Below are 24,707 nucleotides of genomic sequence, written 5' to 3' on the forward strand. Positions count from 1 at the left end.
ACTAAAGTGGCCAGCAATGAGTCCAGACCTGAATCCCATAGAACACCTGTGGAGAGATCTCAAAATGGCAGTTTGGAGAAGGCACCCTTCAAATCTCAGGGACCTGGAGCAGTTTGCCAAAGAAGAATGGTCTAAAATTCCAGGAGAGCATTGTAAGAAACTCATTGATGGTTACCGGAAGCGGTTGTTGGCAGTTATTTTGGCTAAAGGTTGTGCAACCAAGTAATAGGCTAAGGGTGCCAATACTTTTGTCTGGCCCATTTTTGGAGTTTTGTGTGAAATGATCAATGATTTGATTTTTGTTTCATTTTCGTTGCGGATCGCTGCCATTTAAGTCCAGGCTTAATCATGGCAGAGTCTATGAGACAGCTTTCATGATTAACCCGTAAGTAAAGTGAATAAACACACACCACGAAAAATCCTTTATTTGAAATAAAAGACAAAAAAGCCCCCTCTTTCACCCCTTTATTAACCCCCCCCAACACACAGCTCCGATGTAATCCACGCAGGTCTCATGACGCTTGCATCCAGGTGCGACTGACACACTGTACAGATAGCAGCCTCGTAAGGAGCCTGCAGAGAGGTAACTACAGGTCATTTCTCACGGTCGGTAATGTGAACACACTACCGACCGTGAGAACTGCAGTGTGTCCTCACAGGGACTCTATTGATTGATAGAGGACAGATCAATCTATTGATTATCTATCTATCCTTCTATCTATCTATCCATCTATCTATCTATCTATATATTTCTCTATCTATCTACATCAGAAGGAAATTACCTTTTCTTTTCTTCAATGTGCTTTATTGCATTAAATGCATTAAAATACATGTACCAACCCGCGGAAAAAACGCACTAAAACCGCATCAAAACGCATACGGATTTCGGTGTAGTTTTTTTTGGGTATTTTTTTCCATGGGTGCGGAAATCTTTCAGAGCCTGCAGAATTTTCCTAAGAAAATTCCATTTTTTAGTGCGCACAGGGCCTAACAATTTCCGGGTATAAAGGAATGGCCTCAGGCACAGTCAGTTTTGATTGAATTTGGTTGAATTTTTCTATTATTTGAGAGCAAGTGAAAAATGTTGCTGAAATATGGTCAATCTGCTTGCTATAGGAGACGGAGTGAAATATTTTTCCTTGCAGCAACGCTTTGCCTGCAACATGTCATTCAAATACTTGTTAAAGTTAAACTCCTCATCTGATGAGGATGAAGATATGGCAGAAGTAGCCCTGTCAGGACCTAAGTCCTCTTGCGCCTGGCAGTCCTGTAGGCCACTCATCCTAACTGCTACCTCAGTCAGAGCTTCTTTTCCTTTAGTAAGCTGTTGATCATCAAGCAGTATACGATGACTTAGGTCCACATAAACAGCTGCCAGAAGAATTTTATTTTCCAATAGCTGTGTTTCTCTCCATTTCATTGAAGCAGAAATGCCATCTGTGATTCAACCCCCTTTTTGGGACAGGCAAAATAGCAAGTTCTTCCACTCCCTTATAAAAATGCCAGGAGTTAAATTCTCAGCTTGTAATTTTTTAGTCACGGTAAATGGGTGATTAAGCAATTCCTTCAGTTCAGCCACCTGTGTCCATTGACCTTCATTTAGGGTTACTTGAGGGTTCGCCATATCTATAAGAAACGGTTTTAGTTCATGCAATCGCTCAATCATTAAATAAGTGCTGCCCCACCGAGTGGCTTGATCGACAATTGCCCCTTTCCCAGCACGTCTCTTCAAAATGGAATCAATTTTAGGGGTTCTGGCGGCAATAACCAATTTCCTCACTTTTCCAATCAGATTTCCAGCATGTCCCTCTTGCAGACTATCTCTTATTGCCACCTGCAGCTTGTGCACAACACAGCGCATGTGATGAATATGAAAGTGTTTTGAAGCAGCTTCAACAAGATCATCTAGTTCTAAAGTATCATTTTGCTGTTCTTCTGTTGTAATATCTGCTTGTTCCTCCGTTACATGAACAGCACTGTGGCCTTCCATCTCTAACATACTGAATCCTAAATTTTCTTCTAGCTGTTGCTCATTACTCTCATTCATCAGTTTAATTGTACTTATCATGTTTGAAGCATTGTTTTGTGAGGATCTGTTTTTGGGCTCAAAAACGGATCCTCACAAAGAATAAGCATGTCAGTTTGTGTGGTGTTTTTCTAATCTGCTTTTGCTACTGAAAACATCTATGAGCGTTTTTGCTGCATTTTTTTGAGGATATGTTTTTCAGCTGCAAAAGCAGATCGGCTTTTTAAAAAACCGCATCAAACGGTTTCAGGTGATGCAGTTTTTTAAAAAGCTGATCTGCTTTTGCAGCTGAAAAACGTATACTCAAAAAATGCAGCAAAAACGCTGTGTGTGAATGCAGCCTTAGATCAGGAATAGAACAGCCATTTATAGGACATTTCATAACTTTCCCAAATTCCTATGAAAAAATATTCAGCACATTCTGCATTGAACTACTGTACCCAATTTATTATATATTTTAGGAGTCGGAGTCGGTACATTTTATACAGACTCCGACTCCACCAAAATGAACACCATCTCTGACTCCATGACTCCGACTCCACAGCCCTGCTTACATGCCTCTCAAAGTTCATCTAGATTCTTTGGTTTTGTCTTCCAAGCTTCCTCTTTCATCCTATCCCAAACATGCTCAATGATGTTCATGTCTGGTGACTGGGCTGGCCAGTCCTTGAGCACCTTGATCTTCTTTGCCAGGAAGAACTTTGTTGTAGAGATGGATGTATGAGATGGAGCACCATCCTGCTGCAGAAAATGACCTCTTTTATGACTGGGAATGTAAGAGGTAGCTAATACTTCTTGATATTTTAGGTTATTGATATTGTACGCAGATACCGGCTGAGTTACTGGGGGATTCTGAGCTATGTGATAAGGGCCATTCATCTACCTTAAATAAACCGGAAACTCTGTGAACAGAACAGCTATCGACCAGAGTGCGGGACTCTACTGAAATTGGGTGTGAGAGTTCCATTTTAATACCGTTTTGCTGTGGAGATAATTATGCTCCCTATATAATTAATGAATACCTATCTGTGAAGGTACCTGTGTCTGGCCCTAAAAAACGTTTGATGACGGGGCTTCTATACTGGGTATGCTATTGATGCATGGTTTTAGCCATGAAACAAGTGTTTTTTTCCAATGATTTTTTTTATGAACTTTTTAAAGTATATTTAGTAAAAGTTAAATTTTAGGCGTTATTTATAATTTATTCATCTGGCTGCTTTTGTGTATGTATGGTGGCCATATCTTTTTTTTTTCTATTCTTTCCCCGTGTAGGATCCACTCCAGGCTTTACCAATGGTGGATCGTGTATGTATGGTGTCCATATCTTGTTTCTATTCTTTGTGTAGGATCCACTGCAGGCATTTCCTCGGGAGATCATGTATGTATGGTGGTCATATCTTTTCCATTCTTTATCTGTGTAGGATCCACTCCAGGCTTAACCCTAGGGAGATCATATGCAAAGTTGGACTGACCCACCGGGCTGCCCGAGTATCCCCCGGGCCTTAAAAGCACCCCCGTGCTTCACATAGGGCCCTGGGATAGGCTATCATGGAGGGCCCCAGGCAGCTCCACCAGCGGCAGTGCCGAGGCTGCGGACCACCTGTTTCTATATTGGCTGGGGCTGCACTGCGCCTACAATTGTTCGTGTTCAACCCCGACAGTCTCACAGTTAACAGACGCGGCGGCATCTGCTAACTGTGAAATCAGGCAGCGTGGCAAGCGTTGCTGCTTCCTGCCGGAGAGGATCTTCATTGGAGCCTGCGGGCCGGATGGGAGAGAAGCTGAGGGAAGGTAAAAACTCCTCTAATATGTGTGTGTGCTTGTGTACATTTGGATGTCTGTTTATATGACTTTTCTTGTATAAATGAGTATAATCTGTGTACCTGTGTGTGTATGTATGTAGTTTAGTGCGTGTGTCTGTCTGCATTCTTGTGCCTGCATGCATGTGCCTGTCTTCATTCTTGTGCCTGCATGCATGTGCCTGTCTCCATTCTTGTGCCTCCATGCATGTGCCTGTCTCCATTCTTGTGCCTGCATGCATGTGCCTGTCTCCATTCTTGTGCCTCCATGTGCCGGTCTACATTCCTGTGCCTGCATTTATGTGCCGGTATGCATTTCTGTGCCTGCATGCATGTGCCTACAAGTAGTATTCAACCCCCTGCAGATTTAGCAGGTTTACACATTCAGAATTAACTTGGCATTGTGACATTTGGACTGTAGATCAGCCTGGAAGTGTGAAATGCACTGCAGCAAAAAAGAATGTTATTTCTTTTTTTATTTTTTTTTTTAAATTGTGAAAAGTTTATTCAGAGGCTCATTTATTTTTCAACCCCTCAAACCACAAGAACTCTGTTTGGTTCCCCTAAAGTATTAAGAAGTATTTCAGGCACAAAGAACAATGAGCTTCACATGTTTGGATTAATTATCTCTTTTTCCAGCCTTTTCTGACTAATTAAGACCCTCCCCAAACTTGTGAACAGCACTCATACTTGGTCAACATGGGAAAGACAAAGGAGCATTCCAAGGCCATCAGAGACAAGATCGTGGAGGGTCACAAGGCTGGCAACGGGTACAAAACCATTTCCAAGGAGTTGGGCCTAACTGTCTCCACTGTTGGGAGCATCATCCGGAAGTGGAAGGCTTATGGAACTACTGTTAGCCTTCCACGGCCTGGACAGCCTTTGAAAGTTTCCACCCGTGCCGAGGCCAGGCTTGTCCGAAGAGTCAAGGCTAACCCAAGGACAACAAGGAAGGAGCTCCGGGAAGATCTCATGGCAGTGGGGACATTGGTTTCAGTCAATACCATAAGTAACGTACTCCACCGCAATGGTCTCCGTTCCAGATGAGCCCGTAAGGTACCTTTACTTTCAAAGCGTCATGTCAAGGCTCGTCTACAGTTTGCTCATGATCACTTGGAGGACTCTGAGACAGACTGGTTCAAGGTTCTCTGGTCTGATGAGACCAAGATCGAGATCTTTGGTGCCAACCACACACGTGACGTTTGGAGACTGGATGGCACTGCATACGACCCCAAGAATACCATCCCTACAGTCAAGCATGGTGGTGGCAGCATCATGCTGTGGGGCTGTTTCTCAGCCAAGGGGCCTGGCCATCTGGTCCGCATCCATGGGAAGATGGATAGCACGGCCTACCTGGAGATTTTGGCCAAGAACCTCCGCTCCTCCATCAAGGATCTTAAGATGGGTCGTCATTTCATCTTCCAACAAGACAACGACCCAAAGCACACAGCCAAGAAAACCAAGGCCTGGTTCAAGAGGGAAAAAATCAAGGTGTTGCAGTAGCCTAGTCAGTCTCCTGACCTTAACCCAATTGAAAACTTGTGGAAGGAGCTCAAGATTAAAGACCACATGAGACACCCAAAGAACCTAGATAACTTGGAGAAGATCTGCATGGAGGAGTGGGCCAAGATAACTCCAGAGACCTGTGCCGGCCTGATCAGGTCTTATAAAAGACGATTATTAGCTGTAATTGCACACAAGGGTTATTCCACAAAATATTAAACCTAGGGGTTGAATAATAATTGACCCACACTTTTATGTTGAAAATGTATTAAAATTTAACTGCACAACATAACTTGTTGGTTTGTAAGATTTATGCATCTGTTAAGAAATCCTGCTCTTGTTTGAAGTTTGCAGACTCTAACTTATTTGCATCTTATCAAACCTGCTAAATCTGCAGGGGGTTGAATACTACTTGTAGGCACTGTATCTGCATTCTTGTGCATGCATATGCCTGTTTTCTTATGCCTGCATGCGCCTGTCTGCGTTCTTGTGTCTGTCTGCATGCATGTGCATGTCTGCGTTCTTGTGAATGTCTATGCATGCGTATGCCTGCGTCTATGTATTTGTGCTTGTCAGTGCATGTGCCTCACTGCATTCTGTGTGCACGTATGTGCCTGTGTGTGCATTCTTGTGCCTGTCTGTGTGTCTACATATGTGTGCATGGGTTTGCATATTTATATGTGTGTGTGTGTGTGTGTGTTTGTGTGCGTGCATGAATGCATGTACCTGGCTGCATTCTTGTGCATGTCTGTATGTGTGCATGCATCAGTGTGGATATGTACTGTATGTGTGTGGGTCTGTGTTCATGTGCATGTCTGTGTGAATATGTGCATGTGTCTGTCTATGTGCACCTGTCTGCCTGTGTACATTTTTCTGTGTGTGTGCATGTCTATGTGTCTGCCTATGTGTACGTGTGCCCGTCTGTGTGTGTGCCAACATGTCTGTGTCTGTGTCGTATGTAAGTGTGCATGTGTGTCTGTGGGAATTTCTGTGTCTGGGATGGGGGAACATAGGGGCACAAATGGGGGGACATTATTAAATAAAAGGGGGCCAGGAAGGGAGACATTATTAAATGAAGGGGGCCAGGAAGGGAGACATTATTGCTGTAATATAATTTAATTTTGAGGCTACGGTCTTCCATGGGGGGGGGTGGAGGGAGTGTCGTAGTGTAGGAATTGTGGAAAAAGTGTGGGAAGTGCTCTGGGAGTGATCAGCTTTAGGTGACAGTGTGTTATTCTCTGCAGAGTTGCGTCATGGCAGGAAGAAGTGATGGCGGTCAGCGCCAGATGAAGAGGAAGACGATGATGAATACCTTCAACTAGAGACGTCACTGGTAAGTCAGTATTATATGTACACACACGATACACTATTTACAGACCTCCTGTAACACCTGCCTGGATAAACAGATTCAGGTAGGATGTAATGGACAGACTAAAGGGAAGCCCCTCACCAAGCAGGACCCCAGCACCCTGAAACCCTTTAACCCCTATACAGGGATTTGGAATTACACAAGGCCCTGGAGATCTCTATCCGTGGAAGGCTGTAGTCCGATGAGAGTAGTCGTCAGGCAGGGTCAAACCAGGAACAGCAGAACAGGGACAGAATCGGCAGGCAAAGGCGTAAACAGAAAACGTAGCAGTGGTCAGATCCGGGTCGGGCAGCGAGGTACAAAACAGCAGGCAGAAGGGTAGTCAACAACAAGCAAGTCAGCGCACAGGAATCACAAAACAAACAGCACATGAGCCAGAATCAGAACTATCTCTGGCAGAGGCCAGCAGACAGGAGGGGGAATAAGAAGGGTGTGGTGTCTTCCCATTAGCTGTAGCTGAATGATGGTACTTCAGCTGGGAGACACCCGCCACCTACAGTCAGCCAGCGGTACTGCAGATCCCAAGATAACCCAGCCCAGTGGATGATCGGAGCCTGCACCCACCGGTGCTGCTGGCATCGACTCCTCTCCCATCACCACCACCATCTACGGCAGGAACACGGCGTCGCCTGGCGATCGGAGCAGAAGTCGCTGGAGCAGACTCCGGCGGTGACGTAACACCTCCTGTGTATATTGACACTGGTGATCACTATTACCTATATACAGATTTCCTGTTTATACAGTCACCAGTGATCATTGTATTACCTGTACACTATATACAGAATTCCGGCGTATAATGTCACCGATCACTGTATTACCTGTACACTGACAGTATATACAGAGCCTGTGTATAATGGCACTGATGGTAATATTAGTGTTATTAGTATTGTGGCTTTTATTCATGATCATTATTGTAGTATTATTTGGTCACTATGTTGCCTGGTCATGGGGTGTTTGTATTTGACCCTTGTATGTGGCTGTATTCGATCACTATGTGATGGTAATGTGTGTTCTGGTCACGGTGTGGTGGTATTTCTCTCTTGTATGTGGTATTATTTGGTCAATATGTGGTCTGATCATAGTGTGCAGTATTTATCCCTTGTATGTGATATTATTCGGTCACTACATGGTCTGGTCATGAAAAGGCGGTATTTTTCCTTTGTATTTAGTACTATTTGGTCAGTGTGTGTGTCAAGGGAGGAATTTGCGTTGCAGACTGCGAATGGAGTCCTCATTTGGGATATCCAGAGACGGTGCCGTATTAGCTGTATATCAGTGCCAATATATATATATCAATGTATATAAGACAAAGAACACAGACATGCTCTCTGTTCAGCCAGCGTCAGCAACTGACTCGTATAATACGATAGATCCAATTATACAGTAAGTAAGCATAAATAACCTTGAAGCTAATGAAGGAGTGCTTTCACTCCCCTATTTCTCCCAGCATTTGTACAATACATCTGTTCATTAAAACATTCTGTGTGGACACTACTGATAAGAGTTTGTAGCTTCACATTTTGGCTTCATTATCTTTGGTTAACTCCTTCATGATTATACAACTTTGAATTATTCTATAAGTCTGTGCGATGGCTACATAGACAGACAGATAATTATATAACTACATCTACATTTTGATTATTTATATACACGGATATTCTTATTACGTTTAAACAAACATACTACAGCTCAGGTGACCTCCACATGTGGTCTGGTCATGGTGTGGCGGTATTTCTCCCTTATATGTGGTTGTATTCGGTCACGGTGTGGCAGTATTTCTCCCTTGTAAGTGGTTGTATTCAGTCACTATGTGTTGGTAAAATGTTATATGGTCACCGTTTGGCGGTATTTCTCTCTTGTATGTGGTTGTATTCGGTCACTATGTGATGATAATAGGTGGTCTGGTCACGGTGTGGTGGTATTTCTCCCTTGTATGTGGTATTATTGGTCTTGGTATTGTGGATTGTGTTGTGTATGGAGGTCACATTTTCTCTTTGATCTCAATATGGGGAAGATTCTTTATTTCCAGTAAAGATCAAATACTTCAACATTTAACCTCTCCATGTCCTGTTATTACACTGCAGCAAATATGCACTTATAGAGGTTCTCCTCTGAAAACAAGTGATCACCTTTTCTAAGGCCTCGTGCACACGATGAGTATTTGGTCAGTATCTTACCTCAATATTTGTAGCCAAAACCAGGAGTGGTAAAATCAGAGGAAAAGTATAATAGAAACAAGGGCACCACTTCTGTATGTTTCACCCACTCCTTGTTTTGGTTACAAATACTGATGTACGATATTGATCAAATACTGAACGTGTCCTAAGAATAAGTGATAACTTATTCATCAGTGGGGTCTGATTGCTGGGACCCGATTGATCGGCAAAATGTGCAACTTTTATCCCCATTACACTGGAGCTCATGTCTGACTCGACCCCTGATCCTTCAGTGGCTGCAAGTGCTGTTCTTGACTTTTTCTGACCGCCCCAAAGAGGATGAATGGAGCTGCGGTCACACACCCCACCTGCTGCCGCTGCATTGTATAATGGGCATATAAGCGGTTTCCACTGGTTGGATTTCACTAATCAATAAGTTATCACTTACCTAACCTGTGGATCGGTGATCACTTTTCACCTAATATCCCCCTTACTGCAAACTACAGTAATTATACATCAGTTATGGTGCACAGATGTGCAGGAGCCGCCTGTGCTTTACACTCAACGCTCCGCTATAACGGGGATAACGGCTAACAGGTATTTGCATACCGCTGTAGGGTGGACCCCTGGAGTCAATTCCCCCTGTGGGCCCCAGACACCCCAGTCCGCCCCTGATTGTATATATGGCGGCCATTTCTTTTCCATTGTTTCTCTGTAGGATCCACTCCAGGCTTTCCCTAGGAGCCATCAATGCTGCCCAGCGCGGACCTGCCCTATTCACCCTGGGACATCACACCTGTGAATCCATTTTGAACAGTAGCGTGCAATCGGCAAACACCGCGAGACTCCCGGATGCCACACCCCCGATCATCTGACCCGGACCATACTCACAACGGACGTGACCTTCTCAAGATGGCGGACACCTTAGGACGAGTCCCCGCCTGGTGCCGCCCCCCGACGTCATTTCCTAGAGGGAGGGACCTCATGTCACGTGGCTGTAAACTGCCTTCTCTTGAAACCCTGCAAAATAAGAATAATAATGGATTATAATAAAATCACCAGAGCGGTGTTCACCGAAGACGCGTGTGCTGGGAAGAAGCCGGGAGAGCGCGGCCAGACGGTCACAGCGGGGCCGGGCCGGAGTGTGGGCGGGTGAACAGGCCTCGGACGGCGCGGGTCACGTGGTGCTGAGCTGTGGTGTTTCCCCGGTAAAGATGGCGGCTGTGAGGTAGAAAGCAGCAGCTCGGATAACAGCAGCAGTTTGGTGTGGACACAGCAGCTGTGAGGCGACCTCTCCGGGACCAGCACCGTGAGTGACCGGGGAGGGCGGGCAGACGGGCTGGGGGCGGGGAGGCTCCGTACACTAGAAATCTTGTTTGTGAGGACTTGTGGAGGGTCAGCTGCGGCCCCCGAAGGCCCGAGATACCGAGCAGGTCTCCGCGGCCCCTCCATGTGTGGCCGGTGCTGGCTGCGTGCGGCATTATCCCGGCAGTGTAGCGCTCCGGTGCGGCCGCTTCCCTCACCCCGGGACACGCACGGTCCGGTTCTCCTGCATCACTGGTCATTGCATTAGTCATCCTGGCCCAACCCGGAAGTTTATATCGTGACCACGTGGTGGTGCGGGCGCTGACCTCTGCTCGGCGGGTGCCCGGGTGGGAGCCATTCAGTGCCGGCCCACGAGCTCTGCGGCCGGCTGTGTGCTCCGTGTGAACAGGTCCCTGCACAGCGCACGTCTACAGGGGCTCTGCGGCCGGCAGTGTGCTCCGTGTGAACAGCTCCCGGCTACATTAGCTCTGCCCTCGTGTGATCAGGTCCCTACTGCGGCCAGCCCGCACAGAGACCCGGCTAGATCTGCGGGCACAATGGCCGTAGTCACTTAGATCTTCCAGTTTCTCGCCTCTTTCTTTTCCAGGATTGCCCAGGTGATTGACTATTACAGGGCAGTCATCATTGCCCTTTGTGCTCATACTTTGTGGTGCCAAACAGCTGGCATAGGGTCCTGATCACTGCACTCTGTTGCTTGGGCTTTAGATGTCACTCCCTAACCCTGTGGCTGATTCTCACATCCGTGTGCTGTCCGGTATGTATCTATCGCACAGCACACGGAACCCCTTGGTAGAAGCGATTGTTCAGGGGTCCCAGATGAGATCCGCATCCCCCAATGTCCTTCAGTCTCTCATATGTAAAGTGATTGCCCCTGATTGTGTCCTGCTGCTGGTTGTGGACTGCTGTTTGTTGTTGGTCTCCTCTATTCCAGTGCTCTTTAGAGATGGTAATGATATATTTGTTGAGGGTGAGAATGGCTCAGCCTTTTGTTATTGGGCTGCCCCTAGTTTTACTTCAGTTTTGCTCAAGGGCAAATCCCTAATGGTATTAATGAAAAGCCGCACCCCCTGAAGTGGCTCATAAAGGACAGGACCTTGTTGTCTGTCCCCATTTCTTGCAAGGGTCAATGTAGTGTACTCCGGGAGTATTTCTGTGCTTCTAATATTCACTTTTTCCCCCTCATATGCACTCCAAGATGATGGATCCAGGACAAGATTTGTTGCTCGCTGCTCTGAGTGAGAGCGGCATCAGCCCCAATGATCTCTTTGATGGCGATTCCTTGGATATTGGTGTCATTGCTCCAGGACCCGTCCCTGTCCACCAGCAAGTAAGTTTTATCAAATACAATACCTATGTTTATAGGATGTTTGTTTTATGAAGAAATTAAAGCATTGTTGTTGGAAGGGACCATAACACCTGTTTGTAGAAACTGAAGAACTACGGCCCAATATCAAGTTGGCTTAGATAACTCACTTGCCCCATATAGAAAGTGTTTGGCATATGATTGTGTGTGTGTGTATATTATAATATAATTTTTAGTGTGGGGTTTTGTGGTTTTTTTTTTGTTTTTTTTTTTTTTATGCTTGCCGGCAGTTTTCAGTGTTCCCTTTCAGTGGGGTCATGCTTTTCCCCGTGGTCCCCGGCTTCTGCTGAAGCTGTGAGGCTGATTTATTGAATTCCGTATTATTTTTTTTCTTGTGATATTCACTTGCTTTTTTTGTGACAAATTTTAAAAGTTAAATTTGATGCAAAATTAAAAATGCTTTAACACGAAGTCCCAGAAATTTCGAGCTCCATAGGGTTACAATGGTAGAAATGTTAAATGACCCCTCTCTGGGGATTTCTAGTGTTGTCCACATTGCTTTTTACCTGCTTTTTTGCTGCTTTTTCAACTGCAGCGTTTAATGCCAAAATGGATGTGTTCTGCTTTTCAAGCAAAGTCTATGGGAATTTGGGTTTCTTGTGCGCACTGTGCAGTTCAAACTGCAGCCTTTTTGTGGCAGAAATTTGGGCAAAAACTCTGCTTTTTAAAGAAGCAACATGTCAATTGTTTTTGCCATTTGCGTTTTGAACTGCAAAGCAGAGTTTTTACCCAAATTTCTGCCCCAAAAAGGCAGCATTTTGAACAGCATAGTGCGGACAAGAAACTCAATAGCCCATAGACTTTGCTTGAAAAGCAGAACACATCATTTTGGCATTAAACGCTGCAGTTGAAAAAGCAGGTAAAAAGCAACGTGGACACATAGCCTAAAAAAAAAAAACCTTTGAAAAGTCAAATTTGCACCAAATTGGAAACTCCCCCCTGAAAACCTTACTGCAAGGCAGGAGGCAATGAACTGAGATGTGCTAAAAATACAAAAATAACATCAAGTAAAGGCTGCATCTTGTTAATCTATCTAAAACATTTGGAACCAAAAAAAATGTGGAGCAAAATGTATAGAGTAAGGCTGCTTTCACACATCCGTTTTTTGCTGAGCGGCACAATACGGTGCTTTGCAGAAAAAACGCAACTGCCGGATACGGCGCGATTTACAATGCAAGTCTATGGACGCCGGCAAAAACTGCATCTGGTCGCTGGATGCGGTTTTTTTTGCACTGTGCATGTTCAGTATCAAGCCACATCCGTCAAACGGACGGGCCGCATGGAAAAACTTATGCAACGGATCCGTTTTTTTTTTTTTCCCGCCGCATTCGTTGCATAGGTTTTTGAGCCGGATTGAGCTGCACTGCAAAAACCGGATGTGTGAAAGCAGCCTGAGACGCAAATACTAAAGCCACTTGAAAGGTACAAATTACTCCAGAACAATGGGGAAACTGGTGACCCGGTGTGTTCTCTAAATGCCAGTGTTTCACAGTTAAACATACGTGTCTACAGTCCTACACAGGCTCGGGTTCATGCTGCCCATTGTTTGCGCTGCGTGAATTGAGGATCGGTTTACAAATGTGTTGTGGCTTCTATTCACCAAAGAAGTTCTAATGCCTGAAATTATCTGAAGACTCCTTGATATCTTGATGCTCTCCACTGGTGGGTTGTGTCTGGCTTCTGAGTGCCTCCGTGTGCTGTCCTTGTCTTGCCAACAGAACCTTTTGAATGGCAGCACAAGCACAGCCGTACACAGCTCTACATCCAGTTTGGCAATAGTCTTCCTCTGTTGTAATGGTCTTATACACTAAAAAGACACAGTATTCTAGGAGTGATACCTTTGACTAGCCAAAGAGATTATACTCCCAAGCTTTCTAGCACAAACACTCCTTTTTCAGGCATAATTACAAAGGAATTGCTGACACAAACAACATTTAAGGACTTTTGTGCATGATGCCTCCTTGAGATAAGCTATGGTAATGAATTGAATGTTTTCTTACAATGGAGATGTTGTGGGTGTGATATGGCTTAGTGTCTGGAGTCAGTCTGTAGAGGTGTGAAGTGTCTGTCATAAATCCAGGTGTTTCTATTGACAAACATCCATTATCAGCTTGAGTTCTCAGATTTTCTGGCCTTCTTCTAAAGGCCCCTTTAAGCTGGGTTTACACACTGCAACATCTCAAAGGACATCGCTGTAAAGTCACCGGTTTTGTGACGCAATAGCGATGTTGTTTGGGATGCTGCAGTGTGTGAAACCTATCAGCGACCCGGCCCCTGCTGTGAAGTTGTAATCGTTACAAATCGTTCAGGACCATTTCTAGGTCCTTTGATTCCAGCTGTGCAGCATGCATCGCTGGAAAGTTTCAGCATGTGAAAGACTTTGCAGCGACTTTGTTAGCAACTTCCCTTTCAAAAGGCTGCTTATCAACGTCCCCAACAACCAGCTAGGTCGCTCTGCAGGTCCGGATCGCTGTTGAGTTGTTGGCCAGGTTTGCCTGTTTGACAGCTCACCAGTGACTTAGCAGAGACTTAGGGAGGTCGCTGTTACGTCACAAAACCGGTGACGTTACAGCGATGTCCTTTGCGATGTTGCAGTGTGTAAACCCAGCTTTACACACTGAGACTTTCAGCGATCCCACCAGCGATCCCAACCTGGCCGGGATCGCTACAAAGTCTCTGGTGAGCTGTCAAACAGGCAAACCTGGCCAACGACGCAACAGCGATCCGGACCTGCAGAACGACCTAGCTAGTCAAACACTGGAAACGAGTGATGTGTCACAATATCTGTCAATCACTATTCTCTGTCAGTCGGTCTCTCCCTCTCGGTCTCTGTTCTCTCTGTCGGTCCGTCACTATCTCTGTCCCTCTCTCAGTCTGTCGGTCATTTTCCCCTCCTCTCTCATACTCGCCGATTCCCGGCGCTGCACGGCATTCACACTGCTGCGGCGGCTTTTACTATTTTGAAAAAGCCGACCGCTCATTAAACAATTTCGTATTCCCTACTTTCCCTGCCCACAGGCGCCTATGATTGGTTGCAGTGAGACACGCCCCCACGCTGAGTGACAGGTGTCTCACTGCACCCAATCACAGCAGCCGGTGGGCGGGTCTATACTGTGCAGTGAAATAAATAAATAATTAAAAAAAAACGGCGTGTGGCCCCCCCCCCAATTTTAATACCAGCCAGATAAAGCCATACGGCTGAAGGGTGGTATTCTCAGGATGGGGAGCTCCACGTTATTGGGAGCCCCCCAGCCTAACAATATCAGTCAGCAGCCGCCCAGAATTGCCGCATACATTATATGCAACAGTTCTGTGACTGTACCCGGCTCTTCCCGATTTGCCCTGGTGCGTTGGCAAATCGGGGTAATAAGGAGTTGTTGGCAGCCCATAGCTGCCAATAAGTTTTAGATTAATCATGGCAGGCGTCTCCCCGAGAAACCTTCCATGATTAATCTGTAAATTACAGTAAATACACACAACTGAAAAAATCATTTATTAGAAATAAAAAACAAACACATTCCCTCATCACCAATTTAATCAGCGCCAAAAAGCCCTCCTTGTCCGGCGGAATCCAGGATGGTCCAGCGTCGCTTCCAGCTGTGCTGCATGGAGGTGACCAGAGCAGCAGAAGACACCGCCGCTCCTGTCACCTCCACGCAGCTAATGAAGACAGCCGCGCGATCGGCTGAGCTGTCACTGAGGTTACCCGCTGTCACTGGATCCAGCGGTGGATGCAGCGGTAGCCGCGGGTAACCTCAGTGACAGCTCAGCTGATCGTGCTACTCACCTCAGTTGCTGCATGGAGCTGACCAGAGCGGCGGTGAGTAGCGCGATCAGCTGAGCTGTCACTGAGGTTACCCGCGGCCATCGCTGCATCCACCGCTGGATCCAGTGACAGCTCAGCCGATCGCGCGGCTGTCTTCATTAGCTGCGTGCAGGTGACAGGAGTGGCGGTGTCTTCTGCTGCTCCTGTCACCTCCATGCAGCACAGCTGGAAGCGACGCTGGAGGTCCGTGGATTACGCCGGACATGGAGGGCTTTTTGGGGCTGATTTAAATTGGTGATGAGGGAATTTGTTTTTTTTATTTCTAATAAATGATTTTTTTCAGTTGTGTGTTTATTTACTGTAATTTACAGATTAATCATGGAAGGTTTCTCGGGGAGACACCTGATATGATTAATCTAGGATTTAGTGGCAGCTATGGGCTGCCAATAACTCCTTATTACCCAGATTTGCCAACGCACCAGGGCAAATCGGGAAGAGCCGGGTACAGTCCCAGAACTGTCGCATATAATGTATGCGGCAATTCTGGGCGGCTGCTGACTGATATTGTTAGGTCGGGGGGATCCCCATAACGTGGAGCTCCCCATCCTGAGAATACCAGCCTTCAGCCGTATGGCTTTATCTGGCTGGTATTAAAATTGGGGGGGACCGCACGCCGTTTTTTTTAATTATTTTTCACTGCACAGTATAGACACGCCCATCGGCTGCTGTGATTGGGTGCAGTGAGACACCTGTCACTCAGCGTGGGGGCGTGTCTCACTGCAACCAATCATAGGCGTCTGTGGGCGGGGAAAGTAGGGAATACGAAATTGTTTAATGAGCGGCCGGCTTTTTCAAAATAGTAAAAGCCACCACAGCAGTGTGAATGCCGTGCAGCGCCGCATTGTGGATCGGTGAGTATGAGAGAGGAGGGGAAAATGACCGACAGACTGTGAGAGAGGGACAGAGATGGTGACGGACCGACAGAGAGAGAATAGAGACCGAGAGGGAGAGACCGACTGACAGAGAATGGTGATTGACAGATATTGTGACACATCACTCGTTTCCAGTGTTTTAAGTCCCCTTTACACACTGAGACTTTGCTGCACAGCGGGAAACAAAGGACCAAAGAATGGTCCTGAACGATTTGTAGCGATCAGCAACTTCACAGCAAGGGCCAGGTCGCTGATGTGTTTCACACACTGCAATGTCATGGGGAGGACGCTATTACGTCACAAAACCGGTGACGTTACAGCGATGTCGTTTGCGATGTTGCAGTGTGTAAAGCCACCTTTTAAGGTACCGTCACACTAAGCAAGGCTCCAGCGATCCCACCAGTAACCTGACCTGGCAGGGATCGCTGGAGCGTCGCTACACGGGTTGCTGGTGAGCTGTCACACAGGCAGATCTCACCAGTGACCAGCCCCCAGCCAGCAGCGACGTGTGGAAGCAATGCTGCGCTTGGTAACGAAGGTAAATATCGGGTAACCAAGGAAAGGGCTTCTTGGTTACCCGATATTTACCTTTGTTACCAGCATCCCTAGAAGCCGGCTCCTGTTGCCTGCATATTTAGTTGCTGCTCTCTCGCTGTCACACAGCGATGTGTGCTTCACAGCGGGAGAGCAACATCTAAAAAATGGTCCAGGACATTCAGCAACAACAAAGGACCTCACAGCAGGGGCCGGGTTGTTGCTGGATGTCACACACAGCAACATCGCTAGCAAGTTGTGCCTCAGCAGCGATGTTGCTAGCGATGTTGCTTAGTGAGACGGTACCTTTTAGGCTATGTTCACACAGGGCTTTTTTGTTAATTTTTTTTTTTTTTTTTTGACAATTTGTTTTGTGGGTGCGTTGAATTGTGTGTGCAATTTTCCCAAATTCTCCAACACCAAAACTCAGTGGGAACATATACTAGGGGCCCTTTTAGGGTACCTTCACACTTAGCGATGCAGCAGCGATCCGACCAGCGATCTGACCTGGTCAGGATCGCTGCTGCATCGCTACATGGTCGCTGGTGAGCTGTCAAACAGGCAGATCTCACCAGCGACCAGTGAACAGCCCCCAGCCAGCAGCGACGTGCAAGCGACGCTGCGCTTGCACGGAGCCGCCGTCTGGAAGCTGCGGAGACTGGTAACTAAGGTAAACATCGGGTATGGTTACCCGATGTTTACATTAGTTACCAGTGTGAGCAGGGAGCCGCGCACACTGAGCGCTGGCTCCTTGCTCTCCTAGCTACAGTACACATCGGGTTAATTAACCCGATGTGTAATGCAGCTACATGTGCAGAGAGCAGGGAGCCGCGCACACTGCTTAGCGCTGGCTCCTTGCTCTCCTAGCTGCTGTACACATCGGGTTAATTAACCCCATGTGTACAGCAGCTACATGTGCAGAGAGCCGGAGCCGGCAGCACAGGCAGCGTGAGAGCTGCGGAGGCTGGTAACTAAGGTAAATATCGGGTAACCACCTTGGTTACACGATGTTTATCTTGGATACAGCTTACCTCAGCTGTCAGACGCCGGCTCCTGCTCCCTGCTCGCTTCATTTGTCGCTCTCTTGCTGTCACACACAGCGATCTGTGTGTCACAGCAGGAGAGCGGCTTTGAAGAAAACGAACCAGGGCTGTGTGTAACGAGCAGCGATCTCGCAGCAGGGGCCAGATCGCTGCTCAGTGTCACACACAGCGAGATCGCTAATGAGGTCACTGCTGCGTCACAAAAAGCGTGACTCAGCAGCGATCTCGGCAGTGAGCTCGCTATGTGTGAAGCACCCCTTACACAGACCGACCGGCAGCACTAAAACGACTAGTGATTGGTAAACGTTTACCAGTCTGATGGTCTGTTTGCAGAAGCAGATTGTTATAAATAATGTGCATGGAGTGATCTATAGTAGATTGTTCAGTGCTCAGGAGCTGCCATAGTTCTCTGCAGTGCAAGCCCTGTTTACACAGCACGATGTGTTGCAGAGAACAATGATCTTTCACGTTACACAAAAGATCATTTTACCTGACGAACAAGCGCTCTTCAGGTGATCAGCAGCCTATTTACTCATAAGGATTATTACAAAACAAGCCATCTAAAAGAAAAGGGTATGTGTGCTCGAAAAACTGCACCTTGTGCTGGAAAACAGGGGTTTTTGCACGTTTTTGTCCTATGCAGTGTTTTTCTTTTTTTTGTTGTGTGTGAAATCCATAGCTGGATGGGATAAAAAAAAAAAACAGGACAAAAACGCACAAAGTGTTGACTTGCTGCAGTTGCTGTTCACATTTAGGTCCACCTCGTTTTTCTAAATAAGTATGTCCAGGTCACTGCAGCCGCGCTTCCTACTGCACATGCTCATAGCTATCTGTCCTAACATTGTAGGACAGAGGTTTCTGTAATTGTATCAGATAATAGCCGTTTTAATTCTGTAGTGATTACCTCATTAGACACAACTTTTGTCCTTTGCTAATTAAAGAGGTTGTCCACTAATTTTGCATTAATGGCCTATCCTTGCGACATTAAGTCATCAATGTCTAATCGATCGGGGTTCGACACCCTGCACCCCCACTGATCAGCTCTTCCTCGTGGACGGAATGCTCAGTTCCAGAGCGGTTTTGTCTACCAATAGTGTCCGCGGCCAGGTACTGCACATCTGCCTCCTATTGATTTGAAAGGGAGGCGGAAGTGCACAACCTGGCCATGGCCGCTATCAGTTGACGGGCGAGCTCCGGAGCTGAGCATTTCTGGCTGCACTGATCCACAGGGGTGTTGGATGCTGGCCAATCGGACATTGATGACGTATCGTTAGGATACGTCAATGTAAAAATAGTGAACAACCTCTTTATTTAAAAATACCTTTCTGTTTTACTATTTATTTATTATATATTTATTTTTATTTTTTTTGTTCTATTTTTAGAAGAACCACTTTAACCCTTTCACATGGCCTTGCGATTTTTCCATTTTTTGCACTTTACTTTTCTTCCTACCCTTGTTCCAAGAGCCATAATCATTTTTTTTTTCCCCAATCCCATAGCCTTATGAAGGTTTACTTTTTTTTTTTTTTTTTTTTTTTTTTTTTTTTTGCGGGATGAGTTGTGCTTTTGAAAGAAATCATTCACTTTATCATGTGATGCTCTGGAAAACAGGAAACAAAAATCCAAGGGTGTTGAAAAATTGTAAAAAGTGCAGTTCCACACTGATCCTCCAGGTACGTTTGGTACTTTGTGTACTCGTACTTATCTATTTTAATTTTTTTTTTTTCTAAGTAAATTTTGTAAAAATACTATAACCTTTTTTTAAAATGGTATAAAATGGGAAAAACATTTGATTGTTTTTAATTTTTTAACATTTGCTAGATAAGCTGCTAACGTTTCTTTTTCGCTCATAATTGGGAGACCCAGACAATTGGGTGTATAGCTACTGCCTCCGGAGGCCGCACAAAGTACTACACTTAAAAGTGTAAGGCCCCTCCCCTTCTGGCTATACACCCCCCCCCGTGGGAGCACGGGTCCTTCAGTTTTTTGCTTTGTGCGAAGGAGGTCAGACACGCACGCATAGCTCCACTGTTTAGTCAGCAGCAGCTGCTGACTATGTCGGATGGAAGAAAAGAGGACCCATACAAGGGTCCTCAGCATGCTCCCTTCTCACCCCACTTTCTGTCGGTGGTGCTTGTTAAGGTTGAGGTACCCATTGCGGGTACGGAGGCTGGAGCCCACATGCTGATTCCTTCCCCATCCCCATTAGGGCTCTGGGCGAGGTGGGATTTTACCGGTCTCCAGGCACAGAGACCGTGCTCCATCCGCAGCCCCTGGAGAAGCCGCTGGATTTGGAGCTGAGTATCGTCAGGGACATGGCCCTGCTCCGTCAAGGTACTCTGTGTCCCCGTGCATACGCGCGCACACCGCAGCATTGCTGGGTGTGTTAGTGCGCCGGGGACAACAGCGCTGCTGCGCTTGTGCCATTTCCTCACTTCAGCTTAGCTGAGTGGGTGGACTCAGGGAGAACGGTCGCGCCGGCCGCTGGGACTGCGACGCGGCTGGGACTTGTGGTGCGCCGGGGACTTCCGCGCTGGCCGTGCATATATCACGGCCGCGCTTATTACTACAGTCCCCGGCTTTTGCGGCCTAGTTCGTTCGTTCCCGCCTCCGCACCTGCCAGTCAGGAGGAGGGCGGGACGCTGTACAGAGCATCAGCGCTGAGGACTGGAGTCTTTTTTTACATACTCCAGCCCTCACACCAGGCACAGTAGGACGCAGTTTCCCGCTCTTTGTTTGTGGCACGCCCACGGTCCGCCCCTCTTCACAGAACGCCGGCAGCCATTCCTGCCTGCACGCTGAGCTGCAGAGGGGAGACGGGGAGACCCAGACACGGGATTCTACGGCCTCATACCCGCTGTTCAGCGGGCGGTAAGCAGCCCTCAAGGGCTCACCCCCACTTGTGCCGTTTGTATACTGAGTATTTTGTGTTTGCAAATACTTGTACTGTACGGTCGCTGGTGATTCTCGGCTATATACCCTCCTAGATTACAAGGAGGCAACAGCATGTCGTCCGCAAAACGCAAGGGTGCCAAGGCACAGACATTATATGCTGCCTGTACCGCATGTGGGGCTGCTCTACGGGCAGGTTCCACTGACCCCCATTGTGTGCAGTGCTCGGCCCCTGTGCAACTTGCACAGCCGGGGCCTCTGCTGGACGTGACCCAGGGTGTACCACCTGTGAATGCTGTCCAGGTGACAGGAACAGAGTTTGCAGCTTTTGCTGACAGATTGTCTATGACCATGTCAAAGATTCTTGAAACATTGCAGTCTAGACCAGTAACTCAGACCATGGACACTGTGGCATCATTGCTCCCTGGTCCCCCTCAGCTGGAACACTTCCAAGCTCCGGGGGTGTCACATGCACCCCAGGGTGACGATTCTGACTCAGACAACAGTCCCAGACAACCTAAGCGGGCTCGTTATGAGGGGCCCTCAACTTCGTCTCACTGGTCAGGATCCCAGCGGGACGAATCTATGGGTGATGAGGCGGATTTAACTGATCAGGATTCTGATCCTGGGTCCGCTCTCAATCTGGATACACCGGATGGTGACGCCATAGTGAATGATCTTATAGCGTCCATCAATAGGATGTTAGATATTTCTCCGCCAGCTCCTACTGAGGAGGAGGCAGCTTCACAGCAGGAGAAATTCCATTTCAGATATCCCAAGCGTAAATTAAGCACTTTTCTGGACCACTCTGACTTTAGAGATGCAATCCAGAAACACCACGCTTATCCTGAGAAGCGGTTTTCTAAACGGCTTAAAGATACACGCTATCCTTTTCCCCCTGACGTGGTCAAGGGTTGGACCCAGTGTCCCAAGGTGGACCCTCCAATCTCCAGGCTTGCAGCTAGATCCTTAGTTGCAGTAGAAGATGGAGCGGCACTTAAAGATGCCACTGACAGGCAGATGGAACTCTGGCTGAAATCCATCTATGAAGCTATTGGAGCGTCGTTGGCGCCAGCTTTCGCAGCCGTATGGGCACTCCAAGCTATTTCAGCTGGGCTTATACAAGTCGACTCGGTCACACGTACATCTGCCCCGCAGGTGGCACCATTGACCTCTCAAATGTCTGCATTCGCGTCTTACGCGATTAATGCTGTCCTGGACTCTACGAGCCGTACGACGGTGGCGTCAGCCAACTCCGTGGTTTTGCGCAGAGCCCTGTGGTTGAGAGAATGGAAAGCAGATTCTGCTTCCAAGAAGTGCTTAACCAGTTTGCCCTTTTCTCGCGACCGATTGTTTGGGGAGCGTTTGGATGAAATCATTAAACACTCCAAGGGTAAGGACTCATCCTTACCTCAACACAGACAAAACAAGCCCCAACAAAGGAGGGGTCAGTTTGGTTTTCGGTCCTTTCGAGGCTCAGGCAGGTCCCAATTCTCCTCGTCCAAGAGGACTCAAAAGGATCAGAGAGGCTCAGATTCTTGGCGGACGCAGTCACGCCCAAAAAAGACAGCAGGAAGAACCGTTACCAAGACGGCTTCCTCATGACTTTCAGCCTCCTCTCTCCGCATCCTCGGTCGGTGGCAGGCTCTCCCGCTTTGGCGGCATTTGGCTGTCACAGGTCAAAGACCGTTGGGTGAGGGACATTCTGTCTCACGGGTACAGGATAGAGTTCAGCTCTCGTCCTCCAACTCGTTTCTTCAGAACTTCCCCACCGCCCGACCGAGCCGATGCTCTGCTGCAGGCGGTGGCCGCTCTAAAGGCGGAAGGAGTGGTGACTTCCGTTCCTCTTCAGGAACAAGGTCACGGTTTTTACTCCAATCTGTTTGTGGTGCCAAAGAAGGACGGGTCCTTTCGTCCCGTCCTGGATCTAAAGCTGCTCAACAAACACGTAAAAACCAGGAGGTTCCGGATGGAATCTCTCCGCTCCGTCATAGCCTCAATGTCTCAAGGAGATTTCTTAGCATCAATAGACATCAAGGATGCTTATCTTCACGTGCCGATTGCGCCAGAGCATCAGCGTTTTCTACGCTTCGTTATAGAAAGCGAACACCTGCAGTTCGTAGCGTTACCTTTCGGGCTGGCAACAGCCCCTCGGGTCTTCACCAAGGTCATGGCAGCAGTAGTAGCTGTCCTGCACTCGCAGGGTCACTCCGTGATCCCGTATTTGGACGATCTACTTATAAAGGCACCCTCTCAAGAGGCATGCCAACACAGTCTGAACGTGGCACTGAAGACTCTCCAGAGTTTCGGGTGGATTATCAACTTTTCAAAGTCAAATCTAACCCCGACCCAATCACTAACATATCTTGGCATGGAGTTTCATACTCTCTCAGCGATAGTGAAGCTTCCACTGGACAAGCAGTGCTCTCTGCAGACAGGGGTGCAATCTCTCCTGCAGAACCAGTCCCACTCCTTGAGGCGCCTCATGCATTTCCTAGGGAAGATGGTGGCAGCAATGGAAGCAGTCCCTTTCGCGCAGTTTCATCTGCGCCCTCTACAATGGGACATTCTCCGCCAATGGGACGGGAAGTCGACGTCCCTCGACAGGGATGTCTCCCTCTCTCAGGCAACCAAGGACTCTCTCCGATGGTGGCTTCTTCCCACCTCATTGTCAAAAGGAAAGTCGTTCCTACCCCCATCCTGGGCGGTGGTCACGACAGATGCGAGCCTATCAGGGTGGGGAGCAGTGTTTCTTCACCACAGGGCTCAGGGTACGTGGACTCAGAGAGAGTCCACCCTTCAGATCAATGTTCTGGAAATCAGAGCAGTCTATCTTGCTCTGCGAGCCTTCCAAAAGTGGCTGGAAGGCAAGCAGATCCGGATTCAGTCGGACAATTCCACAGCGGTGGCGTACATCAACCACCAAGGGGGAACACGCAGTCGACAAGCCTTTCAAGAAGTCCGGCGGATTCTGACGTGGGTGGAAAACACAGCATCCACCATATCCGCAGTTCACATCCCAGGCGTGGAAAACTGGGAAGCAGACTTTCTCAGTCGCCAGGGCATGGACGCAGGGGAATGGTCCCTTCACCCGGACGTGTTTCAGGAGATCTGTCGCCGCTGGGGGATGCCGGACGTCGACCTGATGGCGTCACGGCACAACAACAAGGTCCCGGTTTTCATGGCACGGTCTCACGATCACCGAGCTCTGGCGGCAGACGCCTTAGTTCAGGATTGGTCGCAGTTCCGACTACCTTATGTGTTCCCACCTCTGGCATTGTTGCCCAGAGTGATCCGCAAAATCAGGTCCGACTGCCGTTGCGCCATTCTCGTCGCTCCAGACTGGCCAAGGAGGTCGTGGTACCCGGATCTGTGGCATCTCACGGTAGGACAACCGTGGGCGCTACCAGGCCGTCCAGACTTGCTGTCTCAAGGGCCGTTTTTCCATCTGAATTCTGCGGCCCTGAACCTGACTGTGGCCATTGAGTCCTGGATCCTAGGGACCTCAGGTTTATCTCATGATGTTGTTGCCACCATGAGACAGGCTAGGAAACCATCCTCCGCCAAGATCTACCACAGAACGTGGAAGATATTCTTATCTTGGTGCTCTGCTCAGGGAGTTTCTCCCTGGCCATTTGCATTGCCTATTTTTCTTTCCTTCCTGCAGTCTGGGTTGGAAAAAGGTTTGTCGCTTAGCTCCCTTAAAGGACAAGTCTCTGCGCTATCCGTATTCTTTCAGAAGTGGCGGTCACGTCTCTTCGGAGAGTGTCAGAGCTGGCGGCGTTATCTTGCAAATCTCCCTTCCTGGTGTTTCACCAAGACAAGGTAGTACTGCGTCCAATTCCAGAGTTTCTTCCCAAGGTGGTATCTTCCTTTCATCTCAATCAGGATATCACTTTACCATCTTTGTGTCCGCATCCAGTTCACCAATTTGAAAAGGGTTTACATCTGTTGGACCTGGTGAGAGCACTCAGGATCTACATTTCCCGCACGGCGTC

At 47.7% G+C, this 24,707-nt stretch overlaps 2 protein-coding genes across 2 annotated transcripts in view; one reads left to right on the plus strand and one right to left on the minus strand.

The window, feature by feature from the left end:
• The window catches only part of KMT5A (lysine methyltransferase 5A), a 93,056-nt gene extending 82,653 nt beyond the window's left edge, over positions 1–10,403 (minus strand). Inside the window, exons 1-2 of the mRNA XM_075322818.1 lie at positions 10,377–10,403; positions 9,745–9,873 (exon numbers count right to left, since the gene is read on the minus strand). The gene's annotated coding sequence lies outside the window, so the exon portion shown is untranslated. The remainder of the gene's footprint in view (positions 1–9,744; positions 9,874–10,376) is intronic.
• SBNO1 (strawberry notch homolog 1) overlaps positions 9,839–24,707 on the plus strand; it is a 196,503-nt gene continuing 181,634 nt past the window's right edge. Inside the window, exons 1-2 of the mRNA XM_075322794.1 lie at positions 9,839–10,162; positions 11,375–11,506. Of these exons, the coding sequence (XP_075178909.1) occupies positions 11,375–11,506 (132 nt within the window). The 5' untranslated portion in view covers positions 9,839–10,162. The remainder of the gene's footprint in view (positions 10,163–11,374; positions 11,507–24,707) is intronic.

The sequence above is a fragment of the Anomaloglossus baeobatrachus genome, chromosome 1, assembly GCF_048569485.1.
Source record: "Anomaloglossus baeobatrachus isolate aAnoBae1 chromosome 1, aAnoBae1.hap1, whole genome shotgun sequence".
NCBI classification, from domain to species: domain Eukaryota; kingdom Metazoa; phylum Chordata; class Amphibia; order Anura; family Aromobatidae; genus Anomaloglossus; species Anomaloglossus baeobatrachus.